Source organism: Mus musculus, chromosome 11 (assembly GCF_000001635.26).
Source record: "Mus musculus strain C57BL/6J chromosome 11, GRCm38.p6 C57BL/6J".
In the NCBI taxonomy this organism is placed as follows: Eukaryota; Metazoa; Chordata; class Mammalia; order Rodentia; family Muridae; genus Mus; species Mus musculus.
In genome coordinates this window covers 59,371,426-59,398,818 of record NC_000077.6, presented here as the reverse complement: position 1 = coordinate 59,398,818, position 27,393 = coordinate 59,371,426, and the positions used below count along the sequence as shown (strand labels likewise).

The window sequence follows — 27,393 nt, the reverse complement described above, 5'->3', positions numbered from 1 at the left end:
GGGGTGACTCACATACACAGTGGCAGTGAAATTTTACCACGCCGCCCAGAGGATGGTTGAGTTCAGACTAGAGAACCATTTTTTGGAAATTTTTATTAATGTCTTTAGATTGTGGTTACCTAAAGTCAGCTATCAGACCTGGGTGAGGGAGCTGGCCTGGGTGGCCGGGTGACTTCAGCTCTGTCTGCACCCATGTCTGTTGGTGAATACCCAGGCAGATGCCCTGGTAGGTGGATTGACTGACTTCATGCTGGACCAGGGCTCCATCTCTCACCAAAAGCAGATGTTCATCTCTGGATCCCTGTCGCAGCATGCAGCCTGAACAAATAAAAGAATGACCACAGGTTCAGAAGAGAGAGGGGCGGCATCGTCTTTCCCAGCTTTTGAAAGGAGAGGCTTCCAAAACAAGAGTCTTTAGATTTGGAATCATCCCTCCTAAGAAGCTAATTCTTTCCTTATGTCTGGAGCTTGATAAAAACAGGCTCCTTTGAACACGGTCCCGTGGTGCTACGTGTATGACGGGAAAAAGTTCCCAGAAAAAGTTCCCAGGGTCGTTTGTGGGCAGAGCCTGTGAACGCTCTGGTGCAGCCCTTGCTTAGGAGCACCCAGACAGGGCTGGGCGGCGTTGGGGGCGGCAGGAACAGAGAGAGGGTGACACCCTCAAACCCTGAGGGGGGAGTGAAACCACTGAGGGGTGAGGGGCACTTGTGAAAGTGGGAAACAGGGTGGGCAGGGGAGGGGGTGGGTAGACTAGAGGGTAGGGCTCCTAAGAAATCGAGAAAACCCCGGTGTGGAGATAAGGGCCTGCAGGAAGGAGGTAATCAGAGGAAGTGGTAAGAGTGTGGGGGTGGGGAGATGGTGATCCGAAGTGGCCAGGGAAGGGGTGAGAGGCAGGGTAGGCAGACAGAGGCCTCAGGGAACAGGCTGTCAAAGGGATGGGATGGTAGGGAGATGGGATCCTGGGTATCAGTGGAAACAGAGGTAAGAGGGGTGGGAAGGTCGGGCCTGAGAGAAGAATGTCCAAGCAAGGTGAAGCTGCAGGCTGGTCCAAGCAGCTGTTCCCAGCTGTGGAAGGGAGGGAGTTAGCAGTTTGGAGTGTAGAAGCAGAGGGCAACTGTGGTGTTGGTGATACGGCGGCGGCGGCGGCGGCAGCAAGAAGGCACACCTCTTTACAAAGCCCAGACTGCGATCTGGAGACAGCTCACTTGGCTTTTGCCAACTGTCACTATGGAACCTGAGCGTAGTAGAGTGTGTTTCTATGTGTGTTCTCAGATGCCTGCGCCTGGGTGTGTGTCTTCTTGTGTGTGTATGAGATGGGAAGGACTGTCTGTTCCGCTCTGTGTTCTCAGATGTGTGTCTTCCCGTGTGCTGTAAGCCATGTGTACGTGGATGTGTTTCTCTGTTGACGTTCTTCGGTGTGTGCCAGGGCATGCATGGGTGCTCTCACATTTGCACTGTGTGCTTTGGGGTGGGAGGTGCACACGTGTGTTGACCATGAAGGCCTGTGTACAGCATGGGCATGTCTGCGCTGGGTGCTGCCTTGCTTCCACCTCTGGTGAGGACTCCTCTCAGGAATAGTTGCTTTTGCATAGTTTCTTACTGTCTATCACTTCCTGGGAACTTTGGCACTAAAATAACAACAGCCCTCCGCCACCCGGAACCATACTTCCCAAACCTTACTTTCAAGGAACCCTGGAATCCAGTTGAGAGCAGCTGAGCAGAGACAGTGTCTTCCTGCACTAACCAGTTGATGGAAGATCCAGCCATCTCGGTTCCCAGACCCACCAAACCCACTGCCCCTCCTCTATCTCCTGGAAGGTTCTAGATGGAAGGAGTGGCTGTCTCTCTGAAGCCCAGCTTTGGTCCTCCCTTTGAGCCTCCCATCTGAGGGCCCAGAACCACAAAAGACCCTGACCAAGGGCTGCTGCTTCTCCCAGAGAGACATGGTCCTCACACCCACTTCACACACCAGTCCCCACTTCTGGGCCCAGCTGGGCGTTGGACAGTCTGAGTATTATAGGATATGCTATCTGGACCAGTAGGAGAGGGGCCCTCTCATCTCTGCCTGTTTACCAGCACTCTGTAGGGTGGACACCTGCTTACACTCAGCCCCCAGAAGGAGACTGGGCCCAACACCCTTGGAATGCTCACTATAGACAGCCAAGCCAGCTAGCAGTTCTCCAGTCCCCAGAGGTTGTTCCTGACAAGGATGTCCGTGCTCTCTGTCAGCAGCACTTGACCCTCAAGGATGGAGTCTGCTGCTGTTTGGAAATGGTCAGAATGTCTCCCAAGACTTCAGGTGGCGAGATGGGATCCTCGCTGTGAAGGATGACGAGGGAGGGGAGATTTGGGAAGTAATTTGGGCTAGATACGGTCCACAATTGAGTCCTGGTAGCATGAGAAGAAGACAAAGACCTGAAGAGACACAGTGTGTCCCCTTCCTCTTGCCATATTGATGCTATAGCTCCTCATGACTTCATCAGGAGAGTCTCTGAGGGAAAACCTTGACCTGGGTCCTGGAAGGGATGAGCGGAATCATCCCCACAGGTGACTTCTCCAGGCCGGGACACTTTGTGATTAGCAAGAGGAAGTAACTGAAGAGCCAGGCATAGGAGCACACACCTTCAGTCCAAGCAGGAAAGGTGAGTTTGAGGCCAACCTTGTTCCTCAACCCCTCCTTTTTTGAGACAAGGTTTCTCTGTGTAACCTCCCTCAGCTGTCCCAGAACTCACTCTGTAGACAAGGCTGGCCCTGAACTCAGAAATCTACCTGCTTCTGCCTCCCAAGTGCTTAATGGCCTGAGCCTGGTTGTTTATTTTCTCTCTCTCTTTCTCTCTCTCTCTCTCTCCCTTCCTTCCTTCCTTTCTTCCTTCCTTCCTTCCTTCCTTCCTTCCTTCCTTCCTTCCTTCCTTCCTTCTTTCCTTCCTTCCTTTCTTCCTTTCTCTCTCTCTCTTCTTTCTTTCCTTCCTTCCTTCCTTCCTTTCTTTCTTTCTTTCTTTCTTTCTTTCTTTCTTTCTTTCTTTCTTCCTTTCTTTCTTTCTTTCTTTTCAAACCTGGAGTTTGGTCTAAATAAGCAAGCTCCAGGCCACCCTAAGCTACACAATGAGTCCCTGTCTCAAATAAGCAAACAGTAAAAGCAACAACAGAGGGACAGAGACAGAGACAGGAACAGACAGAGGCAGAGGGAGACAGAGAGAGACATAAAGATAGACAGAGATTTGTCTGAGTCAGGTCCTGCCCCAGGGTAGACGGCACACACACACACACACACACACACACTATACATAGCAATGACTTGAAGAGCCTGGAGGAATAAGAAAACCAAGGATCCTGGATCAGGTATGGGACACCATCCAGACCCCCAAGTATATCCATCACAGCAGGAAAGGGACTGATGAGGGCACCAGATGACAGGAATTTCACAACCTCACTCCTGCCACTTGTTGTTGATCAAAATGGCATCATGTCATGTTGCCTGTATATGAGACACTTAAAGGAGAACTAAAAGTTAGACGGTATCACCCATTTGGCAGAACTTGGTGAATTAGCCATTGTTATTAGATTTATTTTCTGTATGAATCGTTTGCCTGCATATTTGTGTGTACACCAAGTTCATGCCTGGAATTCCATCAAGTCGGAGGGTGTTGGATCTCCAAGAACTTGGCATCTGGAGTTATAGGTGGTTGTGAGCTACCATGTGGGTGCTGGGAACCTAACTCAGGTCCTCTAGAAGACCAACAAATGCTCCTTACCACTAAGCCATCTCTCCAGCCCCCGAATTGGCCATTGTTGAGTCAAATGTCGGATGGTTTCCTGGGGTCCAAGAGAACGGGGAGCTGCATGCACGTTTCCCTGCATACACAGGGGCAAACTTAGTAAGAGGGGCCTGTTCCAGGCAGGACAGCTGCAAGGGGCTGGCCTTAGGGTCACTCCCTCCAAACAGGCCGCAGTGTCCTGGTACTTCAGTGGCCATTTCTGACCCAGTCCTGCTTCTGGTCTTCTGCTTATACCCAGAGCTTTCGTAGATTAGACTGGCTTCCGGAGTCTTATAAGTGTGGGCTGGCCTTGAACTCTGATCCCAAGCAATCCTGCTTCATCTTCCTACGTAGTAGGTTGGCTGGCTTCTCGTTGCCCTTAATTGATTTTCATTAAACATATAAGCAGTTGTGGGTTTGGATTTTTGCCACATCTTCCCTCTCTTGAGCTTCTGAGTCATTTTAATTAAATGTCTCTTTTTTTCTTTTTCTTTTTCTTTTCTTTTTTAAGGGCTTGCTATGTAGCTCAGGGTAACCTTGAACTCTGAGCAATCTTCCTGCCTTTGCCCCTCGAATGCTGAGATTACAGATCTGCACCACTGTGCCAGGCTCAGACAAGTTTTCAAAAGAGTTACATTTCCTGTGTAAACGGGACGTGGTAGTGTTCACCAGAAACTAAGTGCTTCTGTACTTGGGAGGTAGAGGCCAGAGAACCGGGCTTCAGAGCCGGTCGGAACTACATAGTGAGTTTCAGGCTACATGAAATCCTGTTTCAAAACTCCAAAACCACTTATTTCAAATTGATTACATTTATTTATTTATGTCGGACACAAGAGCAGGGAGGGAAGGGGGAACATAGACGGAGGCCAGAGGACAACTTGGGGGAGAGTTCTCTCCTTCCACCATATGGGTTCTGGGAACTGAACTCATGGCATCAGCTGTAGTGTCACCTATACCCACTGAGCCATCTCACAGGTCTCTAGAAACATTGAAAACAAAACAACAACAAAAACCAGAGGGAGGAGGAGGAGGAGGAGGAGGAGGAGGAAGAGGAGGAGGAGGAGGAATTTACTATGTGACCTATAGAATGCACTGTAGCTGAGACACCTAATCTCAGATTTCACATTTTTGTGGAGCTCAAAGCCGATTCGCCACCGCTGCCTTTCTAAGCGGTCCGCACTGAGGCTCACAGAAATGCGTGCATATGGGTTTCATTTGTTTCCTTGCTGTGAGTCTGAAATCCACGACCTCCACTGGAATGGCTCATTCACTCCTGGCTTGTTGCCCTAATGGGGTTCCCATGGAAACCTCCTTGGCGTTGAGAGCCAGTTTCAGTTTTCTCAAGGCATTCTCACCCTTGAGTCCCCTCCACAGCCCCCCTCATGTGTGTCACATCTTCAGGGGACAGTCCCAAATCCCGCAGCTGACACTCAGCTGAGAAGGGATTTGGGGTTGAGCCAGGGTTTTCTTCCAGCTTTGGTTTTGTTTTGGTTGGTTGTCTCTCTGATGTAGGGACTCACTGTGTTGCCAGATGATCCTCCTGCCTCAGCATCCCAAATGCTGGGGTCAAGGCTTGGGCTCTGTGCCTCGCCCTGTTATGTTTTTGAAACTACAGGAGGGAAAAACTCAGACCAGCTGCCTGAGTGTGTGCTAGGACTGAGTCAAGGCCAAGAGCTAAGATGAACATTCAAGGCTGAGTTTAAACTATGAACCAAAGTGCCAGTCTCAAACACCGTGATACCTACCACCAAGTCTTCCAAAATAAAAAATTCTGAAAAAGCAAAATCACAAAAATAGACCAATAAAAAGTCAAAATCTTGAAAATTTTCACTTAAAAAGTGTATTATTATTATTATTGTAAACATTATTATTACTACATTCACGTATCTGTTGGAGTGCTAGTGTCCTAGTGCCTATGTGGAGGTCAGAGGACAACTTGGCAGGAGTCGGGTCTCTTTCTACCTTGTGAGTTCCCGGGAAGAAGACTCTAGTTGTCTTGAGTCTTCTGACCTCTTATGGTCAGAGACAGAAGACAAAGGGCTTAGACCTCGGTGGGAAGTCAGGCAGGTAGGTTTCCCTTTGCTTGTCCTTCTGTGTGAGACAGTGAGTAAGCCTGTCTCCTGAGTTATACTCATCTCTTGAACCAGTTACTAGGAGACTAGTAGGCAAGCTGAGCTGTGAAAGAGATGCTAGAGCCCAATTTCCCCCTAAAAATTCCAGTTACAACTGATACTTACTTTAAAAACTTGACTCCTCGAGGCAGTGGTGGCACACACCTTTAATCCCAGCCCTTGGGAGGCAGAGGAAGGTAGATCTCTGTGAGTTCAAGGCCAGCCTGGCCTACAGAATTCCAGGATCCCCAAGGCTACACAGAGAAAAAGAATTATTCCAATCCATCAATAAAGAGCATAGCTAGGGACCCAGTGGAGACAGACTGGCAGTCACCTGATCTCCTCGGGGTGCCGTGCAGAGCAGAGGGGAAGCTGCAGTCAAACATCAAAGAGAAACATGGGGAAAATGAATCACAAGTTGTAAAGGGATTGGAAAACAGAAAACTGACCTTCATGGAAATGGCACATCGCTGAGAGGTCTCCAACCACGTGTCATGTGACATGTCATATGACACCTATGATGATGTGGTCATCAGCAGCCAGCATGCCTTGGCGGTCACTAACTTCTCCAATTGGATTTACGACTTTCTCAACAAGAGGGAACTACTTTTCTTCTTCTTCTTCTTCTTCTTCTTCTTCTTCTTCTTCTTCTTCTTCTTCTTCTTCTTCTTCTTCTTCTTTTCTTCTCCTCCTTCTTCTCTCCTTCTCCTCCTCCTCCTCCTCCTTCTCTTCTTCTCCTTCTTCTCCCCCTCCTCCTCCTCCTCCTTCTCCTTCTTCTTCCACCTTACCATTCCTTCTCAGGACTTGGCAGGACACCCAGACTGAATCTAATGGCTTCTATATATGCAAGAAAACTGGTGTAACTGAAGCTGTTGATTTTGAAGCAAATATAGGTATCTCCTGTCAAAGAAAGAGTCTGTATTCCTCCTGGGTGTGTTCTGCGTGGGCAAGACACGCTCCCATGAATGTGGTGCAAAGGGGTTTGTCCAGAGGGCTTGCTTCTCAGCAGTTCAGGCCCACAACTCCAGTAACCATTCCCAAGGTATCTCCACTTCTTCTCCTCCTTTTTTTTTAAAACTTAAAAAAAAAAGATTTATTTATTATTATATCTAAGTACATTGTAGCTGTCTTCAGACGCACCAGAAGAGGGTGTCAGATCTCATTACAGATGGTTGTGAGCCACCATGTGGTTGCTGGGATTTGAACTCAGGACCTTTGGAAGAGCAGTCCGTGCTCTTAAACACTGAGCCATCTCTCCAGCCCGTGTCTCCACTTCTAACATTCACCTGCTACTAAAAAGCCAGCTGATAGGAACAAAATACACTTTACAAATATATGAGTGTTTCAAAGAGTAAATAAAAATATTAAAAAGGGGGGAAAAGCCAGCCAGCTGGAAGGGGATTGTGGCAGAATGGCAGACACCATGGGAGGGCTTGACATTAGCAGTGGTACAGGTCTGGGCACCAACAGTGGTACAGCTTCCAGAGAGACAACCATCTACGCCTTTGCTCCTGTGAGCCTTTGACACTGGCTGTGAACCATTGATGCTGAGCATGGGGGCCTATAGACCCGAGTTGTGGCCTCACTATGTTCAGGACGGAAATTGGTCAGCACCCGGTGACTTAAAAGAGGTTCCTGTGCCCATCCCTGAGGTCTAGCTTTCATGGTACCCAAAGGCATCATGCAAGCTTTCAAAGGAAGGAGGCAGCCAGCAACCTGGCTGACCATGATACCTGTGAGCCACAGCAGGCAGCCTGGCCCAGTAACCCTATCAGTGCAGTAGACGCACATGAACCTTGGTGGTAACTAACTGCTCTAGTTGGATTTACGACCTCAACAAGAGGGAAACCACGCTTGGTACTTGAGACCTGGCCAACTACTCAGTGCTAGTGAAATCATGATTACTGGAGGATAATCTACAACCACCAATTTACTAAACCAACATATTCTCCAACAACAATCTACAAACATTTGTCCTCGACCCACAGAAGAGTGTCGTCTTCACTCCTCATCATGGAAACTTCTCTTTGCAATGGACGGAGACCACTACAAAAGACTACAACCACTCCATATACAGAGTTGTGAAGCCCAGACCCAATAGATAACAACTACAAAACACTTGACACCTAAGGCTCAGGGATAATTGCAGAAGAGGAGGCAGAAAGATTGTAAGAGCTGGAAGATCAGGGGCTTTGCTGGGAGATTTGTCTCCTAGCAACATCATAAGCAACACCCGTAAAGAATCACCAGCATGACCGTCCAAACGTAAACTGAACAAGGACATCAGCGAACATGCCAAACAGCATGGGGGGCGGGGTGGGAGAGCCTGTCCATGGTGAGGTCACCCTACACAAAGAACCGCAGACTACTGAGTAAAGTCGGGAGCGGGAGAGGTGGTCCTCCCCAGGGAAGAGCATCCCGATTGTCCAGTGCCAAATTGTCAGCCCTGAAAATATACATACAAGTAACATGATGTGGACCAACAGGTTATATCTGAGAATATATATGTGTATACAAATGCATAAAAGCAGACAGTAACAGGAAAATGAGGCCATGCATTTAAAGGAGAGGGAGGAGCACATGAGAAGGTTTGGAGGGAGGAAAGGGAAGGGAGACATGTTGTAATTAAAATACAATCTCAAAAGTAAAAAGTAGAGTCCACCCCGTCGGTGTCCCAGGAGAAAGTTACCACAGCTTTTCCAAAATCCATGCTCTTGTTTAAAGAATGTTAAAAAAAAAAAAAAAAAAAAAAAAAAGTCCCAGGCTGTGGGACAATCATTTAGGCTGTGCACAAACAACCAGGCTTGGCGAAGACAGCTGTGTCTCTCTGTCCCTGGAGATACAAACCAGGGCACAGGAGTCCATCAGAGGAAGGAGCAAGAACTCAAACGGGAGCAGAGGGGTCACTGCACCATCCTCTGGAGCCCATGAAACAGATGGGTGCCTCGTGGTTGAGGCCAGAGGGGCCTGACAAGAGGTGAGCTCTACCCCAAGAGGAGTCTGCTCATTGGGTTTCCCACCACACAAAAGAAGGGAGGTGGCAGAGTAGCCTTGGGTGTGACAACTGTCTGTCCTTCATAGACAGACATCACCTGCAGCCTGTTTCACCTCTCCTGCCCTCACTCACACGTGCCTTTCCCTACTTAGGTGCTCCCTGGGGACAAGAGGGCAGGCTTTAGAAGGCCTCTCGGGTGGCAGTGTTGTCATCCTCGCTGCTGTGTGTCACCCAAATACACTGCAGAGCATTGGTCTTCCTCATCTGCTCACTCACCTCAGCTGGGTTGTATCACCTCCTGCCTGGATAGTCAACAAGGGAAGGGCCTTCCTCTGGCCCCAAAGTGCCTCCAACCTTGAGGGTACAGGACCCAGGGAGATAGTAACTGCTCGACTTTCCAGAGGCACCGCGTACCACATTCACAGCCAGATCTTATACCAGCCTTCTTCAAAGAAACTGAACTGTTGCCTTGTTACTCTCAAAGGCACATAGTGAAGGGCTCTGGGCAGAGTTGGCCTTCAGGAGCAGGGTAGGAACTTCAGCATCCAGCCGGGCCCCTCTATGTCCACCAGGATCTGTTGAGGCACTCAGGGGCTAGAGAGCCTTCCAAGGAAGCCTGTTCCACATGTTGGATCAGTGTGTCTAAATGCGTGTGAGGTCTACTTTCAAAGCCTTGAGTGTGTGACCTCCAGGCTCACAGGTGAATAGCCTGGATCAGCCTTAGCTTCCTTAGAGCCAGGCCTGGTCCCTTTGCAGTGTTCCCAAGAAAGAGATGCAGGGCCTGACTCCTCTGCATACACACAGTTAACACATGTAAGGCACACAAATGTGCACAGCTCAGTGTCTGTTTAAATACACATCATGGCACAACCTAGGACCAGCCTCTGTAAGCACAAGCCTGTCTCAGATCTCCCTGCCTTTTATCTGCACAGGGACAGGCAGAGCAGGAAGTCCTGGGTCCTTGTTATTTCCAGGCCACTTCCTGCACAAATGGACCAACTCTGGACCACTAAGACCTTTCTCTGGGCTCGAACAGAACCCTCAGACCAGAGAAACAGATGGCCCAAGAAGGTGGTGTATTGCTGGGCGGTGGTGGCACACGCCTTTATTTAATCCCAGCACTTGGGAGGCAGAGGCAGGCGGATTTCTGAGTTTGAGGCCAGCCTGGTCTACAAAGTGAGTTCCAGGACAGCCAGGGCTACACAGAGAAACCCTGTCTCAAAAACAAAACAAAACAAAACAAAACAAAACAAAACAAAACAAAACAAAACAAAACAAAACAAGAAGGTGGTGTACCTGGCAGTCAGGTCCGGAGGAGAGGGGGTCTTTTTCAGAACCAAGTTTTGTGGCCACCTGAGGAAGCTGACTAGATCGTGTTGGAGTCTGAGAACCTGGTAGATATCAGCCTTCCTCAGAATCCAGTGAGGCAGGCTTCAGGTGCTCCTAACTGTGTGTGTGTGTGTGTCTGTATGTCTCTGTATGTGTATCTGTCTCTGTGTGAGGCTGTGTCAGGTATTCCTGAACCCATGTGTGTACATGTCTGTCTATCTATCTTTCTGTATGTGTCTATATATAGTCTCTGTGTATGTCTGTGTCATGTATTCCTGAACATGTGTGTGTTTGTGTGTCTGTGTGTATGTCTCTCTCTGTGTATATCTGTGTGTATATGTCTCTGTGTGTGTCTGTGTCAGGTGTTCCTGAACCCTTGTGTCTGTCTGTCTGTCTGTGTATCTATGTGTATGTCTCTATGTGTGTCAGTGTCTGTGTCATGTGTGTGTGTGTGAAGTGCTCCTGAACCTTGGGGGCAGGCTCTGTGTGAGTCTGTGTCTCTGTGTGTCTGTGTGTGTCTTTGTGATCACACAGGGCACAGGGAAGACAAGGGTGGGAGCCAATAGCTAGTGGCCAGAAAATCCAGGCTAAGTAGAGAAAAGAGGAGCTGGGATAATAGAATATACTTAATATCTTAAACAATATTAAGTATACTCAAAGCTCCCCAGGTTTGTGACCTGTGGTCTCTTTGACAATCCTGTCCATCACTTTGAATCTGTCCCACTCACGTCGTTGGCAGTTTATTTTCATAGTCCTTATGGTGGGAGCTCCCCCAGATCCACTTCCTGGGAGCTTCACCCCAGGAGACAAGGATGAGTTGGGAGGATTCCTCCTGGCTCCTCCTGGAGCGGAGTGTGGGACGAGGGGCTGGGATTAAGTTTCCATCTCTGCCTGACATGCTCACTTCACCAAGGGGAGCTGAGCCCCCACAATCAGAACCAGCTGTGCCTCAGGCTGGGATGCTGGGGGTGGGGGTAGTGGCCATGTCTGCCTGGTCCCACTTCCCCAGGGAATACCTTCTGAAACCTCTCAGTTTATAGTCAGGAAACTGAGACCGAAAATCCTGACCCAGAGTCCGTAGCACTACAGGGTCTCAGCCCTTCCCCCATCCCCTTTACTGAACCTGCACACCCACTGGTCTGGGCTCCTGGGACCAGGAAGCAGGACTCTAGGTATCAGACTCCAAGCACTGACCAGCAAGTCTGCTGGCATTATTAGCCCTAGAAAGGGCTGTGACGGGTCCTGTGGACACTACACATGGGTCAGGATTTTGTGGTTGTGACGAGATGCCTGACAGAAACAACTTAAACGACAAGTGTGTCAGGGTTCATGGTTCCTGAGCGTCCTGTACCCCTTCACCTGGCTCCCGGTGACAAGCCGGGACTAAGTGCAACTAAGCGTCCAGCAGTGGAGAAAGGCAGACACAGGAAGGAGCTGGGGACAGACACATACATCATAGCCCTCAGAGGCAGGTGGCCAGTGGTCCTCCTTCAGCCAGGACCCCACTCTCATGGCCTCCTCAGCCCAGAAGTCACCGATAGGTTACCTGATGATGCAGTCAGCAGCTTACCAACACCATTCTGTTGCCACCCTAGATTTTTGGTGCTGTGTTAAGAATCTGTGACCCAAAGAAACTTGGGGAGGAAAGGGAAGGCTTTATTTTCCTTTCAGATTATAGTCCATCATCACGGGAAGTGGCTTGATGCAGAAACCATGGTTTCTTCTGCTTGCTTCCAGGCTCAGGGACCACCTGCTGGGGTGGGGGATTGCCACCCACAGTAAGCACGCACACACACACACACACACACACACACACACACACACACAGAGAGAGAGAGAGAGAGAGAGAGAGAGAGAGAGAGAGGATGAGAGAGAGAGAGAGAGGTATTCACATATCCGCAGGCCAATCTGATGGAGGCAGTGACTCAACTGATGCTCTGTCTTCCCATGAATATCAAGTTGAAGACCAAGATTAGCCATAGCAACTGGGAACTAAACGTAAACACCCTAGCCTAGAGACATGTTTAGGCATAACATCCTAAGACTGGCCCATAGGTCTAGCAGCTCTAGCTGCTCATGTGAATGTTAAGTTTAGGCCATAAAAAGGGATTCTAGGGGCTGGAGAGATGGCTCAGTGGTTAAGAGCATTGACTGCTCTTCTAGAGGTCCTGAGTTCAATTCCCAGCAACCACATGATGGCTCACAATGGGGTCTGATTCACTCTTCTGGTGTGTGTCTGAGAACAGCTACAGTGTACTCATATAAATAAAAAATAAATAGTCTTTTTAAAAAAAAGAAAAAGAAAACAAAGCAAGAAAAGGGAGTCTAGTCCAGCACCCAGGACCACAGGTCAGTCACATATTGGATGTCATAAAAGAACACCACTGCTTGAACCAAGGGCACAAAAAAGACTCAGCCATGTAACAAATTTTCCACAACAAATGAAATTGACCAGAGTGAAATTGTCCCTGTCTCCAAAATCCACAGGTGGACATAATACAGGGAACAGGAAGATGGGGGAGGATAGTGAGCGCAGGGTAGGGAGGACGTAGGGAAAGGAGCATCGTCACAGTGAAGGGGAAGAGGAGGAGAACAAGAGCATAGTGCAGTAAATTTGCTCTTCTAGAGGTCCTGAGTTCAGTGACTTGATGTCTGTCACTCACATGCTCAGGACCGGAAGTCTGTTTGACTTTATATTCTCAGATCTTGCAATATTTGGATTACAGAACAATTAATCTGAGGCCGTGAGAAATCCTTCTCATGATTCACACCTTCACCTTCCCTATTCACCTTCGGCTCGCTGTCTAGGAGGGGCTTCATAGGAATCCTCACTGTGCTTGCTCTTTGAGTGTGACCTGTCATAGCAGGTCACGGGTATCACTTACCCACTGTGGCATCACAACACCTTTTAGAAGTTTCCTATTTCAGATCCTTTCGGATTCTAGATTTTCAGATTAGGAATGCTTTGCCTGCCTCAGTGTGTGTGTGTGTGTGGGGGGGGGAATCAAAGTCTTTCTGGCTTGCTCATCAGGAATCCATATCGGCAGGCTCGTCAGTGCCTTTCATAGGTTCCAGTTCAGTCTATTCATATGGATTCCTTCCTGCTTGTACTCAGAGCACCAATCATGCCACCAGGGCCAAGGGGGCACTTCCCTGTCACATTACCTATATCTCATCCCCGCCTGCTCTGGAGGGAGCCAAGGCAATCCTAACCGAGCACAGTGGGAGAGCAAGCCTGGCCCTGACCGTGTTCCCCACTGAGAGAGAGAGGCTGAACTTAGGGCATGGGGCTTGGGGCTTCGGGTGAGGCCCAATGATGGGACGCATTCCAGGCATGCCGGGCTGGGAATTGACTCTGCCTAGTGGGTGGCGCCTCAGAGGCCCCTGGCTGACCTCACAAGAGTAGGAAGGATGTTCTTCTGCCCCCAGACTCCTACGCAGCAGCAGAGTTCAGGGGGCTACCAGACCCTTCTTTCTGATGTTCTTGTTATTGTGGCATGTCCCCTCGGGGTTAGGACAGTGATACTATACCCACCCCAGAGGGGCAACAGTCACTGGTAGTTTTCTTAAACAACTCAAGTTGGGGGGAAAGCAAGCAATAGCTTCTCTCTGGCTCCTCTCTGAGCTAAAGATCAGAGTCCAAGGAGTCCACCCCTGCCCAGTCTCCACTTCCCTCCAGTGCAGTGTAGAGGAGATCACCAAATCACTCTGCCAGTCTCTACTACCTCACACAAGGAGGGTGGCTGGCCACACTTTTGACAATGAACAGGCATGCAGAAGAAACCACAGAGGCCAGCGTAGGCAGCTCAGCCCCTTTGCCTATCTCAAGCTGACTTGGAGGACGGCGTGGCACCTGCACACACTTTTCCAACCACAGGCATCTGCCTCCTGTTTCCCCCCAAGTTCAAAGGCAGACAGCTGGCAGGCAAGAGTAGAGTGGCTAGCCTGCAGCTGGGCGTGTTGTCTGTCTGGACAAGCTGGCCTGAAGGGGAGGAGGTGTGGCCCTCTGGCCGAGCCTTGACCCAGCCCTGCTCTGATTGAAGCCATGTGAGGGGTGGGTGGGAAGACAGCCAGGGCTCTGACCCTCAGGAGAGGTGCAGTGATCCTTGCATGCCAGACGGTGTGCAAGCTCTTTACAAGGCTGGGCACATTCTCCTGGTCTGAGTAGTAGCCCCGGCTTGTACAAGGGCTGACGGGGCTTGTGGCTCAGCTGCACTTCAGAATACTCAGCTCAGTGGGGATTTCTGCTGCAGAGGCTGGGGTGGAGCTCTCAGAGCATCTCATCTGGACAGAGCATGGTAGTGACCTGCAGGCACCATAGGTCTACAAATGGGCCTTCTGGATACTGGGATAGCCAGTCACTCAAGACTCCCAGTTGCTGTAGTCCTGTCCACCCAGCTATTCAGTGTGGAGTGTTGATCCAGGGTTCACATGTGGGACCATGTCCTCCAGGGGCATGGTGACACAGGGGAGAGATCAAAACCCAGAAGGCTCCATAGCTGGGCAGAAAGGCAAGGGAAAGGATGCTTACATCTTCTGGACAGCAGTCTGGGGGGGGGGGTCATAAGGAGAACAGCCCCCCATGGGGCTGTGAACACTGGTGGGTAGCTAAATGGCATTAAGGGGTACTTGTCTTTGTGACATCTGGGTGTCCTTCATCCCAAATATCCTTCTCTCCTGCAGCCTGCCCACCTCCCAGCACTACAAACAGAGCAGGGCATGAGCCTTACTGTAGTGTGGGCTAAGCTCCCGTCCCCAACTCTTGGGCATTTGATCCTGGAGTAACCGGTCTCTGAGCTACTTCCAAGCCAGGAAGGACTGCCTGCCCGAAGCCCCTGTCAGGCTGCAGCGATGACATATGATGTGTTTTCATGGAGAATGGAACAGGAATCTTTACAGCCCACTCTCCTGAGGTCAGCCCCTAGACACATTACATAGTGTGGAGTATATCAAACGTGTTACAGGGTACATAGTGTTCATGCTACATGGTGGGTAGCATCACACACACACACACACACACACACACACACACACACACACACTGTACTGCTTGGTGCATGGCAGGCTGCGGATTGACTGCTGCTTAAATTCTAGGGGGTTGGACCCTGCCCTAAGTGGGAGCTCACCTCACTTACTCTGTCCATTGACACAGAGTCCTCTGTCCTCCTCATTGAAGTCTCCTATTCTCATCCTGATTCCTATCTCTGGGTCTAGAGGGGTCCTGGTATGCTCTGATGGCTTAGGGAATGAGAGCCTTGTTGGAGTGCAGAGCCAGAAGGGCCTAGAGGATAGAAAGAGCTAAAGAAACTACCATATCCAGGCACATTCTGGGTGGGGACCAGGGGTGGAGGGACTAAGCCAGAACTCCAGACACATGTGTCTTAGGAGCAAACCTCACATGAATTTGATGAAAAATCTGTAAGGTGCAAAGAAACACATACTCCCCTGCTAACTACTCTCGAAGTTCTCAGCCAGGTAGAAACCAGCCATCAAATGGGACTTCTCCTAAAGTGAGGCCCAGGCCTGCCCTGGTCCCATCTCCTTCTTTCCCATCATCTTTCCCAAAGGGACAAAGCCTGGAGATAAGACTGTTAAGAGAAATGTAGATCATGGAAGCCAGTAAACAGCATCCCTCCAGGGTCCCTGCATCAGCTCCTGCCTCCAGGTTCCTGCCCTGCTTGAGCTCATGCCCTCACTGCTTTTGATGATGAACTGTGACATAGAACTGTGAGTAAAATAAATCTCCTCCCCAAGTAGCTTTGGTCCTGGTGCTTCATCATAGCAATAGTAACCCTAAATAAACAGACCATAACATTTCCCAGCCTGCAATTTTCCTGCTTCAAAACCTCCCGAGGGGGTATCTCCCCATACTCCTGGGCTGCCAGCCCTACAAGCCCTCTGTTCTGTCCAGCATTGAAATATTCAACAGTTCCAGTTTAGGCACTACCTTCAGATATCTCCCCTGCCTGGGGATTCAACTGAGTTTGTAGAGTGCCTTCCTCGGCTACATGATGTCCTTAGTTACTTCCCAGCATTGCCCAAGGCTAGCTTGGGCTACATTTAAGCCCAGGGAGGGGGAGGGGGGAGGGGGAGGGGGGAGGGAGGGGGAGGGGGAGGGGGGAGGGAGAGGGAGAGGGGGAGGGAGAGGGAGAGGGAGAGGGAGAGGGAGAGGGAGAGGGAGAGGGAGAGGGAGAGGGAGGACAGGGAGAGACACATCAGTCCAGATATAATGCCAGCAGGAGAGTCCCACCTCCTCCTCACCAGAAGTAGACAACCCAGACAGAAATCCAACAAAGAACTTCAGAATCAACTGCCCCATAGATCCACAGTACTTAAGAGACATTAGCAGAATTATTTCACCTAATACATGTGGTATATGGATTCTTCTCAGCAATTCATGGAACTTTCTCCAAACCAGATCAGATTTTAGTCCACAAAGTAAGTCTTAATAAATAAAGAGGGGAATAAATAACTTTACAATCTTTTAAGATGGATATGGAATAAACCTGGAAAGCAACAAGAGAAAGCATGCAAAGTTATGAACACTGGACAAAACACTTTTGACTGGGTCATTGAAGAAGTTCTGGGAGGAAATACAAGATTCCTATGCCCAAATGCAAATGAGAACACAGCTAGCCAGAACTTGCAGTGACAGCCATTGGTTCTACAAGGACAGTTCAGAGCTATGAGTGAAAAAGTCAGAGTGTGAGGGAGCAGCTGAAAGGCGCCCCTCGAGCCCAGCCCAGCACAACCAAGTGGAACCCCAAGCCAACAGAATAACAGAAACAATAACAGTCAGAGCAGGGAATAATGAGACAGACACAAAAAATGCAAGCCAACGGAGTGAAGAACAGGCTCCTCCCAAAGGGTGGGCAAGAGTGGCAAACCCTTTGGCAAACTGAGAGACAGAGAAAGAAGGCCTCAGATAGTAAAGTTAGAGGGCAGGGGAGCACGGCACAGCAGATGCTACTGAAGGCAAGAGCATGAAGGCACATTTTGAAATGTTATATTCTAATAAATCAGAATATTACAATAGCTGGGCAGTGGCGGTGCATGTCTTTAATCCCGGTACTTGGGAGGCAGAGGCAAGTGGATTTCTGAGTTCAAGGCCAACCTGGTCTACAGAGTAAGTTCCAGGACAGCCAGGGCTGCACAGAGAAACCCTGTCTCGAAAAACCAAAAACCAAACAAACAAAAAAAAAAAAGAAAGAAATTATAGTAAATATATTTCTCAACATTTATAGCCTACCAATACTAAACCTGAACAATGCAATAACAACCAATTAGCTTAGAGCAGTGGTAACCATCTCCCTGCCAAAAGCCCAAGGCCATACAGACTCATTGATGACTTCTACCAGGCCTTTAAAAAGGGAATCAGTTTGGCATACTGGCACACACCTCTCATGCCAGCACTGGGGAGGCAGAGGCAGGAGGATCTCTGTGAGTTTGAGACTAGCCTGATCTATATAGCAAGTTCCAGGATAGCCAGAGCTACCCATGAGACCCTGCCTTAAAATCAATCAATCAATATTAATTCATTAATTAAAAGTACTGACAAAAAGGGAAACTGAGGCTGGAGAAATGGAAGACCTGAGTTTGAATCCAACACCCATATCGGCTATAACTGCTGTTTCAAGGCATCTGACCAACACTCTCCTGTCTTTGTGGGCACACACACACAAATAAAAATAACAATAAATTAAATTAAAAAAAATGACAAATGGGACTGTACCAAATAAATATCTCCACATAACAAAGACAACAGAGCCAACAGGCATCCCACAGGACAGGAGAACAATTTTTGCCAGCTATTCCTCCAGGAGAAGATTAATATCCCGAATATTCAAAGAACTCAAGTATAAACACCAAAAGGGTAAAGAATATATTCAATAGATGGGCAAACTAACTAAATACACACTTTTTAGAAGAAGAATTACAAATGGCCAATTAACACATGAAAAAAACATTCAACTTCCTAGCCATTAGGAAAATGCAAATCAAAACCAAGAGACTCTTCTCACCCTAGTTATAATGGCTCTTACCAAGAGCGGAAAATATTAACGGTGTTGTTGTGTAGTAGAAGGTGGGAGATCCTTACACACTGAGGTGCAAATGGACATTAGTGTAGCCACATTGAAATCAGCATGGAGTTCCTAAATTCTAAAACTACTGCTGCCATATCATGTAGCTACACTACTTCCGGGCATCTATTGAGAGGATTCAAGGTCAGCATACCATGTTTATGGCATCACTGTTTACAATAATGAGGTCATGGAGCCAGCCAATGAGATCATGGATAAAGGTGATAAATATTCACAATGCAGTTTTATTCTGCCACAAAGGAGAAGGAAATCTTCCCATTTGCAGGAATATGGATGTTACCTGAGCCTGTTATGTTAAGGAAAATAAACCAGACTCAGAAAGACAAATGGTGTTTCCTCTTGAAGGGGAAAAGACTTGAAGGTAGGGTGGGTCTATTAAAGAAGAGGAAAGAAAGTGGGGGAAAGAGAGGTCGAGAGAGCATCTGTCTCAGTCACTGTTCTACCTCTGCGAAGAGCCACCATGACTAAGGCAATCACTGTTTAGTTGGGGTTTTGCTCACAGTTTCAGAAGTTTAGTCTACTGTCATCACGGCAGGGAGCATGGGAGCGTGCAGGCAGTAGCTGGGAACTGCATCCTCTTCCCTAGGTGAAGAGAGAGACTGGAGGCATTTTTCCCAAGGGCAGTTTCTTCTTCCCAGACAACCTTAGTTTGTGTCAAGAAACTAACCAGCACATAGTGAGGAGAATATGGTCCAAATGAGAAGGCTGGGCTGACTCCATGACAGGCTTCAGAACATCAACAGTTCAGGAGACTAGGCCTAAGAACTGGGCAAGCCCAGGCAAGTCACTAGAAAAAAAAACCCAGGTTTCAGAAAGCTAGCCAGAAACTACCCCACCATCAGAAGCTGCCCCACTACCTGGCCTGAGGCAAGGATAATGGGTCAGCAACAGTTTCCAGACCTCCCCAGAAACAGTTTCCAGCCTCCCTCACCACCCCAGTAATGGTTCTGGAATATCCCCTAGAGGGAACAAAATAAAGGTCATCCACCCCCAGAACTCTCCTAATGTGCTTTAAATCAGGCCTGCATCTCACTTGGGTGTCTCCATCTTGGAATGGGAGACCCCAGCATGCTGGACTTGTACAGAATAAAACACCCTTTGCATTTACATACTATTTGAGTCTGGGGTATAATTCTTCTGCAAATGGTGGACCCTTACAAAAAGACATTGCATACATGCCTGACAATGCCACTATGCAAACCCATTATTTTGTATAATTAATAAACACTAATTGAAAGAAACATAACATTTACCATCATGCACTTTTAAGTGTACAATTAAATGGCATTAATACATTCATAAGTTTGCACAAACATCAAGGCTACCTGTCTCCTTTTCCTGTCTGTACAATGAAAATATATCCACCAAATGGTAACTACCTCAGTGGCATAGCAAGTTCCAGGCCAGGCAGGACAGTGTGAGGCCCTGTGTCAAACAAACAATCAGAAACTGAAAGAGGGAAAAAAAAAAAGACAGAAAAAGAAAAATTATAGTTTACTGAAACTAAGAGGAAGAGGAGGATCCAGAAGAAAGAGGAGGAGGAGGGAAGGATGGGGAGGAGTGGAAAAGGGGAGTCAGGGGAAGAGAAATGAGAGGGAGGAGGTGGAAAGAGGGAGGAATGGAAAAGGGGAACCAGGGAAAGAGGAGTGAGAGGGAGGAGGGGGGAGGGAGGAGGGGAAGGAGAGAGGAGGGGGAGACACATCCAGCATTAAAGCACCTCACACTTCTTTCCAAGTATCCCATTTCCTCCTACTGTGAGTAGCTTCTTTGGACTTGCACCCTGTTTCATGGATTCTGCCTTCATCTGGGCCTAAACTCTTGTTAAGGCCATTCAGGGAGCTCTGAGTTGGGTTTTTGGGGTTTTTAATTCTAGGTGTTTCATGGTGGGTTTTTTTTTTTAATCTTAGCTGTATACTGTCCAGTTGTTGAGAAAAATAGAAATTTAGAGACCTAGATTCTCCTCCCCGACTCTAGCACAACAAACCATGACCTTTATGTCTCTGGCTGATAATTCAAGTGCCTAGGTTTCTTACCATCTGTTTTTGGGCTGCTTCTCCTTCACCATATCTCCTCTCAGGTTTCTTTCGTCTTTGCTCCTGGGCTGGAGAAATATCTAAATGTTATTTGCAGAAATAAGCAATAGCTAGGGCAAGGCTGGTGGTGTTCTGGAAAGCTCCTTTTTGCATTTGCTGCAGATACAGACCCCCCAGCCACCTGCAGTTACACTGAGCTGAGGGCTGGAGAACTTGAGAATTCCTGAGTTTAGGGCCTGAGCCACCCAGATGATGCTAAGCTGGGCTACTGTCCAGCAGAGTGCTGACTTGCCTCTGCCCATCCCCTCACCCTTTGGGCACACTCCTCTTTGTTTTCAGTCAAAAGCAGGTGTGGCTGAGTATGGCCCACACCCTTGATGGGTCCTGGACTCCTATTTGTTTCCTTAACCCAGAAAGATGCCAAAAATGACAGAGTCCCTTCCTGGCCCTTCCCGAAAGGGCGGGATAGCCTGGGTTCCAGGATCTCCTCGCTAGCCTAGCTTACTCAGGGGAGTCATCACCATGCTTTAGATATTTCCTGCTTCTATGGAGATGACATTTGTGTGCTGCCATGAGATTTTCCTTGTCTTAGGAGGAGGGTTGCTCATTGTCACCGGAAGCTTGTCTTGCATTTCAACCTAAAGTTGTAAAGCACTTTCTTGATCACTTTAGCTCAGCTCTGTATAAAGGGTGTGGTGAGATCACATTCTCGCCCTCTGCAGATCCTGTGTCCAACAGACTTTTCACTGACAGTGTGTGCCTCTTGAGTGCTGTGTGCTCTGTGTAAAGATCTAAGTCTGGGATTCATTTCAGTAATAGACTGAAGTTTGCCTCCTTCCCCTTCAGGGCTTGGAGTCTTGACTCCAAGAAGAGTGATGACACCTTGGGGGTGATGGTGGTGATGCATGTGAATGACAGTCGTGTCCTTACAGAAGGGGCTTCGGAGTTCTCGCAGCCTTGCCGCTGTGAGGACGTGAGCAGCAGATTCCACTCTGTAAGCCACGAGGAGCTTGACAGCGCAATGCTGGCCTTCTAATCTCAGAACCCCAGCCCCCAAAGGCAAAGAATACTGTCTGTTTTCACAAGCCATCTAGCCTGATTAAATTTTTTTAATGATTTTTTTTTCTTTTCTTTCTTTTTAAAATATGTATAGATGTTTTGCCTGCATGTATGTCTGTGTATCATGTGTGTGTATGTCTGTGTATCATGTGTGTGCATGTCTGTGTATCATGTCTGTGTATCATGTGTGTGTATCATGTGTGTGTATCATGTCTGTGTATCATGTGTGTGTATCATGTGTGTGTATCATGTGTGTGCAGTGCTTGAGGAGAGGCCGGGAGAGGGTATTGGGTTGGGTCCCTTGGGACTGGTGTGGCAGATGGTTGTGAGCCACAACATGGGTGCTGGGAATTAAACCCAGGTCCCCTGGAAGAGCAGCATTAGCTCTTAATCACGAAACCATCTCTAGTCTTGGAGGGTTTTTTTGTTTTTTGTTTTTTGTTTTTGTTTTTTTGTTTTTTTGTTTTTTTTTTGAGACAGGGTTTCTCTGTATAGCCCTGGCTGTCCTGGAACTCACTTTGTAAACCAGGCTGGCCTCGAACTCAGAAATCCACCCGCTTCTGCCTCCCAAGTGCTGGGATTAAAGGCATGCACCACCACGCCTGGCTGAGTTTTGTTTTAACATCTGAATTGATGAAGACAATTCCATCGTGTCTCTCCCTGCCCCTGTTAGTTTTTGTTCTAGGCTGTACCTTACTGATAATCTTAATTGCTGAAGCCTTAGAATTCTTCTTGTTTGCCTTCTGTTCAGACTTGCTGTGAATCTAGTGTGATCAGAAACAGCTGTGTTTATGACATCAACCTTTATGCCCAGTATAAGTATACAGTATATTTATGACATCACACCCAAGTGCACAGGACAGCTCCATCCCTTTGACTTCGACAACTCTCGTAAAGTTTTGTAATTTTTCTCATCCTTTATTTCATAGTCTTATGGAATCTTCTCCTTAAAATAGCTTTTAAGGCTGGAGAGATGGCTCAGTGGTTAAGAGCACTGACTGCTCTTCCAGAGGTCCTGAGTTCAATTCCCAGCAACCACATGGTGGCTCCCAACCATCTGTTATGGGATCTGATACACTCTTTTGGTGTGTGTCAGAAGTAAGCTACAGTGTACTCGTATAACTAATAATAAATAAATAGTATTTTTAAAATAGCTTTTAAATTGTGTGTATCTATGTGGGTGAAGCTATGCATACATGAATGAACCTCTAAGGCCATAGGTGACCTGCCTTCCCAGTGATGGGATTAAAGGCATACACCACCATTATCTATCAGCTGGGATCCTCCCTTGAAAGTAAAAAAAAAGGGTTGTCAAAATTTACAAGAAGGGGTAGATTTTACTGTATATAAACAAAGGCTTAATTTTAAAAAAAGATTTCATAGTAGATGGTGCATGTGTAAATAGTAAAAATCTTACAGATCTGAGTCGGCCACTGAGAGATCTTAGAGCAATGGAATTTGAAACACAGAATCCTCAAAAAGAACTTGTATATCCAAGTCTGACCATGGTGTGTGTGTGTGTGTCGCAGGTAGTGTCTGTCGCCCGTACCTGAGGTGAGGTTAGGTCGTCTGGCATCCTGCCCTGTTGGCAGAGTGGTCCTGTTGGCAATCTGCAGTATCAGCCTCCACACAGTTCAGGTTCCTTCCATCCACATCCGCTAGTTCAAAGTCACCTGCTGGGGATGCCACCAACGCATCCAGGATCCAGGGGCCGTCACGTGTCCAGTTCACGTCCTCACCAGTGGAGGCGCTGTCACATTTCCTGGTCAGCTGCCCTCTCCTGCTGGGCTGCGACTCTGGCTTCATGGCCGCCCTCACTTCCGGCTTGGGCGTCCTGGGATACCTGCTGTTTCCGCTTCTACTGGCTTCCCCAACCTGGGTCACATCAGTTAGTCGCCGACACCCAAAAAGCCAGGCAAATTCACTGAGCGGTGACGTGGGTAGGCCCCTGTCCCAGGGTCTCGGTGGTGATCCTTTCTCCCTGGGTGGAACCTCGGCCCTAAGCCCTGGCCTGGCCCCTCCCCACTCAAATACACGATGTCCCTTCCTCCCTCCGTGGCCCGCCCCTCCTGTGGTGTGGCTTTGGGCCCACTCTGCATTTGTCCCCCTCCTCAGCCTGTGGCCAGCCAGTCCTGCAAGGCAAGCTCTTGGGTGGAGAGTTTGCTCGTGATCGGAAATGGCCGTGGCAGGTCAGCTTGCATTACTCTGGCTTTCACATCTGTGGTGGCTCCATCCTCAGTGCCTACTGGGTGCTGTCGGCAGCACACTGCTTTGACAGGTGAGAGGTTCAGGAGCTGTTAGGGGTGATGAGTGGAGCAGGGACACAGGAAAGGAGAGGACTCGACCATGTGCCCATGGCTTGGACTGCTGCAGTCATTGTTGAAGTCGTGCCCCCCCCCCCACACACACCCTCCTCCAACCCCCAACCTAAACACCATAGCTGATGCACTCATTCCCTTGATCTCAGACTTCAAGCTGCTCCCAGTGGACCAGCTTGGATTTATCAGCCCTAGCTGACTGGGCCAGTCAGTACTTAGGTGCATGGCCTGGCCTCTTGAGCACAGTCCTTTACAGACCAGGCTACATCCCCACTTGAGAAGTCTCCATTTACAGTGTGCCCCTGCCCCCAGCTTACCCTCCCTCCTCCAGCAAGGTCCTCCACACTAGAAACCGTGTTCCTCCACAGAACCTTCTTTGGTCAGATGGCCCTGTCTCCCAAGCCTCATCCAGTCAGGCCCACAGGGTTTAATCAGCTATTCAGGAGGAGGCCACAGAGGGGCCCATTGCATGACTATCTGGCTCTCAAAGCCCAGACACAGGCTCCTAAGACTTGATCCCCAAGTCTCCTTCAGTCTAAATCAGGACCTCTGAGGTCAGACTGTCAGATAGGCCTACACTGTGCTGCAAGCAGGCTCACGCTTTCCAACCCGGCAGACCCTGTCTGTGGGCTGGTGAGACAGGGGGCTGCAAGCAGTTGGCTTCTGTTCTGCTTGGCAGGGGGAAGAAACTCGAAACCTATGATATATATGTGGGCATCACCAACCTTGAGAAGGCCAACAGACATACTCAGTGGTTTGAGATTTACCAGGTGATCATTCACCCCACCTTCCAGATGTACCACCCTATTGGAGGGGACGTGGCGCTAGTGCAATTGAAGAGCGCCATCGTATTTTCTGACTTTGTGCTCCCAATTTGCTTGCCACCTTCCGACTTGTACCTCATCAATCTGTCTTGCTGGACTACCGGATGGGGAATGATCTCGCCACAAGGTATGAGCTAAGTAAGATCTCATGGGAGCAGAGCATAGAATGGCTCTCCCTGGCGTCTGGGAAGATGGTTAGGAGAACAGCTTAAGCCAAAAGATGCAGATTCTAAGGAAATAACCCATTGGAAATTTAAAACAAAAACAAAAACAAAAAACCAGCTCTCAGATATGAAAAATTCCTTTATGGGGTCTATGGTGGGCTTAGGGGGAATCAGTAGCCTTGGGGATAGATCAGTAGAAATTATCCACATTGAAACAGCAACAACAAAATATGTGTGAAAGGAGGACAGAATGATGTGTGTGAAAAACAAACTCCTCCTGATTGGACTGGGCTTCCCTGTGTGGGTGGGGCTTCCCTGTGTGGGTGGGGCTTCCCTGTGTGGGTGGGGCTTCCCTGTGTAGGACATGGCCTCCCTGTGTGTTGGTGACTCTTGCTTGTGGAGAGGGCTCTCTTTGAGTGGGTATTTCTTCTAGATTTCTCCTCCATTAACCAAGAACACAAGAATGTCTTTGCCTCCTTGCCTTCCAGGACTAAGAAAGACCTAGCTGAACTCAGATACACATCCTCACCTGGCAGTTCCTCTCCCGTCTCCCCTCACAGGCGAAACCGGGAACGAGCTATTGGAAGCCCAGTTGCCACTAATCCCTAGGTTCCAGTGTCAGCTGCTCTATGGATTAAGCTCCTACCTCCTGCCAGAAATGTTGTGTGCTGCAGACATCAAGACAATGAAGAATGTGTGTGAGGTATGTCCCATTTTTTTTTTTTTTTCAGATCAGAGCTGGCTCTGATGTAAGCAGGGGACTGTTGGTTGGGGGTGGCTGAACCCAGACAGACAGTGGATGATCAATATACGCTTGTATCAGACCTCAGTGCTGAGGCTCTGGGCTCTGTTGCAGCCAGAGAGGGGGCTACATGGAGGGGAGGGGATGGACGCTCATTCTGCACCTGAGGGGCATACCTGGTCTAGTAGATCACAGAAAGCCCCTCTTCCTTTTCAGGGTGACTCTGGCAGTCCACTGGTATGTAAGCAGAACCAGACCTGGTTGCAGATTGGAATAGTGAGCTGGGGGCGTGGTTGTGCCCAACCCCTGTACCCAGGAGTGTTTGCCAATGTCTCCTATTTTTTGAGTTGGATCCGTTATCACTTACAAATCATACCCAATCCTCCTCAGATACTCCCGTCCCTCTCTTCATCCCCGAAAAACACCTTAATCATTTTTGTGACCATAATGGGGCACCTGCTGGTTTTGTGAGGACGGAGACGCCCACCCACTTGAGCTGCCACATGCCCTGTTTCTATCCTCTCTAGCTCTCAAATCCTGCTTCCACGCATCTTGTTCCATGAAGTCAGGACACTTGTCCCAGACTCTAAGTCTGTAAGAGGCTGAGCATGAGATGTGGAGAGGGGCAGGACCAGGAGGGAGAGTTGGGGGAAAGCTAGGGTGAACCAAGAGCTTGGATTCTACTCATGTGACAGTCAAAAGTTATTAAAGATTTGTGAAACAAATGCCTCAGAGCTCCCATCCTCGCTTCATGCGTGCTCTGGTGTTATTACAGGCACCTTCCCTGTGCAGTAGGTAGAAATCCACACATAGAAAGTAGGTTATCCAGACACGGTCAGGCAAGTGCCCACCACGTGAAAAGGTAGGTACAGGAGGTTGGAAAGATGGCTCAGTGGGTAAGAGCACTGGCTTTATAGAGGACCCAGGTTCAATTCCCAGAACCAACCTGGTAGCTCACAACCATTTGTAACTCCAATTTTAGGGATCCAGTGCCTAACTCTGGCTTCCACAGGCACCAGACACCAAGGCACACATGAGGCACACAGACATACATGTGGGCAAAACACTCACATCCATATAATGAAGTTCTGGGGAGGGGGAAGAAATATAAAACAAACAGCTTTTCTAGACACTGACCTGGATAGATCTATGGGTACAGCCCAAATGAGGGGAGAGACCACAGTTTAAATGTTGTCAAAAAAGAGTTTTGAAATATGGAAGTATCCCAAGTGGGAAAGGAGAAAACAGGAGCTGAGAATAAGCAGGCACAGGGGAAGAAGCCAAAAGGGTACGTGTGGAAATGAGTGAGCAGAAACTCCCTAAGCACCAAGTCTGATGTCTGCAGGATCTGTGCCCCAGATTATGCCCGCCTCAAATAGAAAATGTTCCCCCAAATTTCATCTCTGCTGAACATGATCAGACTCCCCAAACAATGCAGTGTAACAGTGATTGGCATAGCAGACTTACTGTGTTAAGGGTCATCTGTCACCTGGAGATGGTGTTAAGTCTATGGGGGGAACAGTAGCCCATTCCCATAATTCCAGCACTAGATATGCAGGAACAGAAAGGTCACGGTTTGAGGCCAGCCTGGCCTACATAGAGGGAGCCTGTCTGGAAAAAGCACGCAGAAGGATGTATGTAGGTTCTCTACAAAGCACAGCAGGTGTCTGAGGGTCTCGGCATGTGGCAGACTCGGAGGAAAGTGGACCAAGCACTTGTAAAGGAAAACTGACCCTGCACTGATGCTAAGGGACCACTGGAGTTTGAAATGTTGCTTTTTTAAAAGAAAAAAAATTCAAAATAGCGCGCGCACACACACACACACAAAGGCGGAAGCCACCTACTGAAAAGGGGGGCATGTAAGAGCTCAAAGAAAGTATTATACTTAATTCTAGCTGTACTGGCTGGTTTTGTGTCAACTTGACACAGCTGGAGTTATCACAGAGAAAGGAGCTTCAGTT

At 48.5% G+C, this 27,393-nt stretch overlaps 1 protein-coding gene and 1 long non-coding RNA gene across 4 annotated transcripts; one reads left to right on the top strand and one right to left on the bottom strand.

Annotated features, from left to right (window-relative positions):
* Window positions 1-86: 86 nt before the first annotated feature.
* On the bottom strand, window positions 87-23,405 carry Gm15755. Of its 2 annotated transcripts, none has more exons than XR_388692.4 (3): window positions 22,934-23,405; window positions 20,326-20,393; window positions 87-318 (listed from the first exon to the last, which is right to left on the bottom strand). It is a non-coding gene; the product is annotated as a predicted gene 15755 (long non-coding RNA). The 2 variants fall into 2 exon arrangements; XR_388693.4 differs by lacking the exon at window positions 22,934-23,405 and adding an exon at window positions 22,077-22,232.
* Window positions 23,166-27,393, top strand: Prss38 (protease, serine 38). 2 transcript variants are annotated; one of them, NM_001045521.1, is made up of 5 exons: window positions 23,166-23,324; window positions 23,500-23,662; window positions 24,382-24,653; window positions 25,251-25,393; window positions 25,649-26,150. In NM_001045521.1, the coding sequence occupies exons 1-5, from the start codon at window positions 23,189-23,191 to the stop codon at window positions 25,901-25,903; spliced, it is 969 nt and encodes a 322-aa protein (NP_001038986.1). In that variant the 5' UTR covers window positions 23,166-23,188; the 3' UTR covers window positions 25,904-26,150. The 2 variants fall into 2 exon arrangements, with proteins under 2 accessions (NP_001038986.1, XP_017169939.1); XM_017314450.1 differs by lacking the exon at window positions 23,166-23,324 and having other exon boundaries at window positions 23,580-23,662; window positions 24,497-24,653; window positions 25,649-27,393.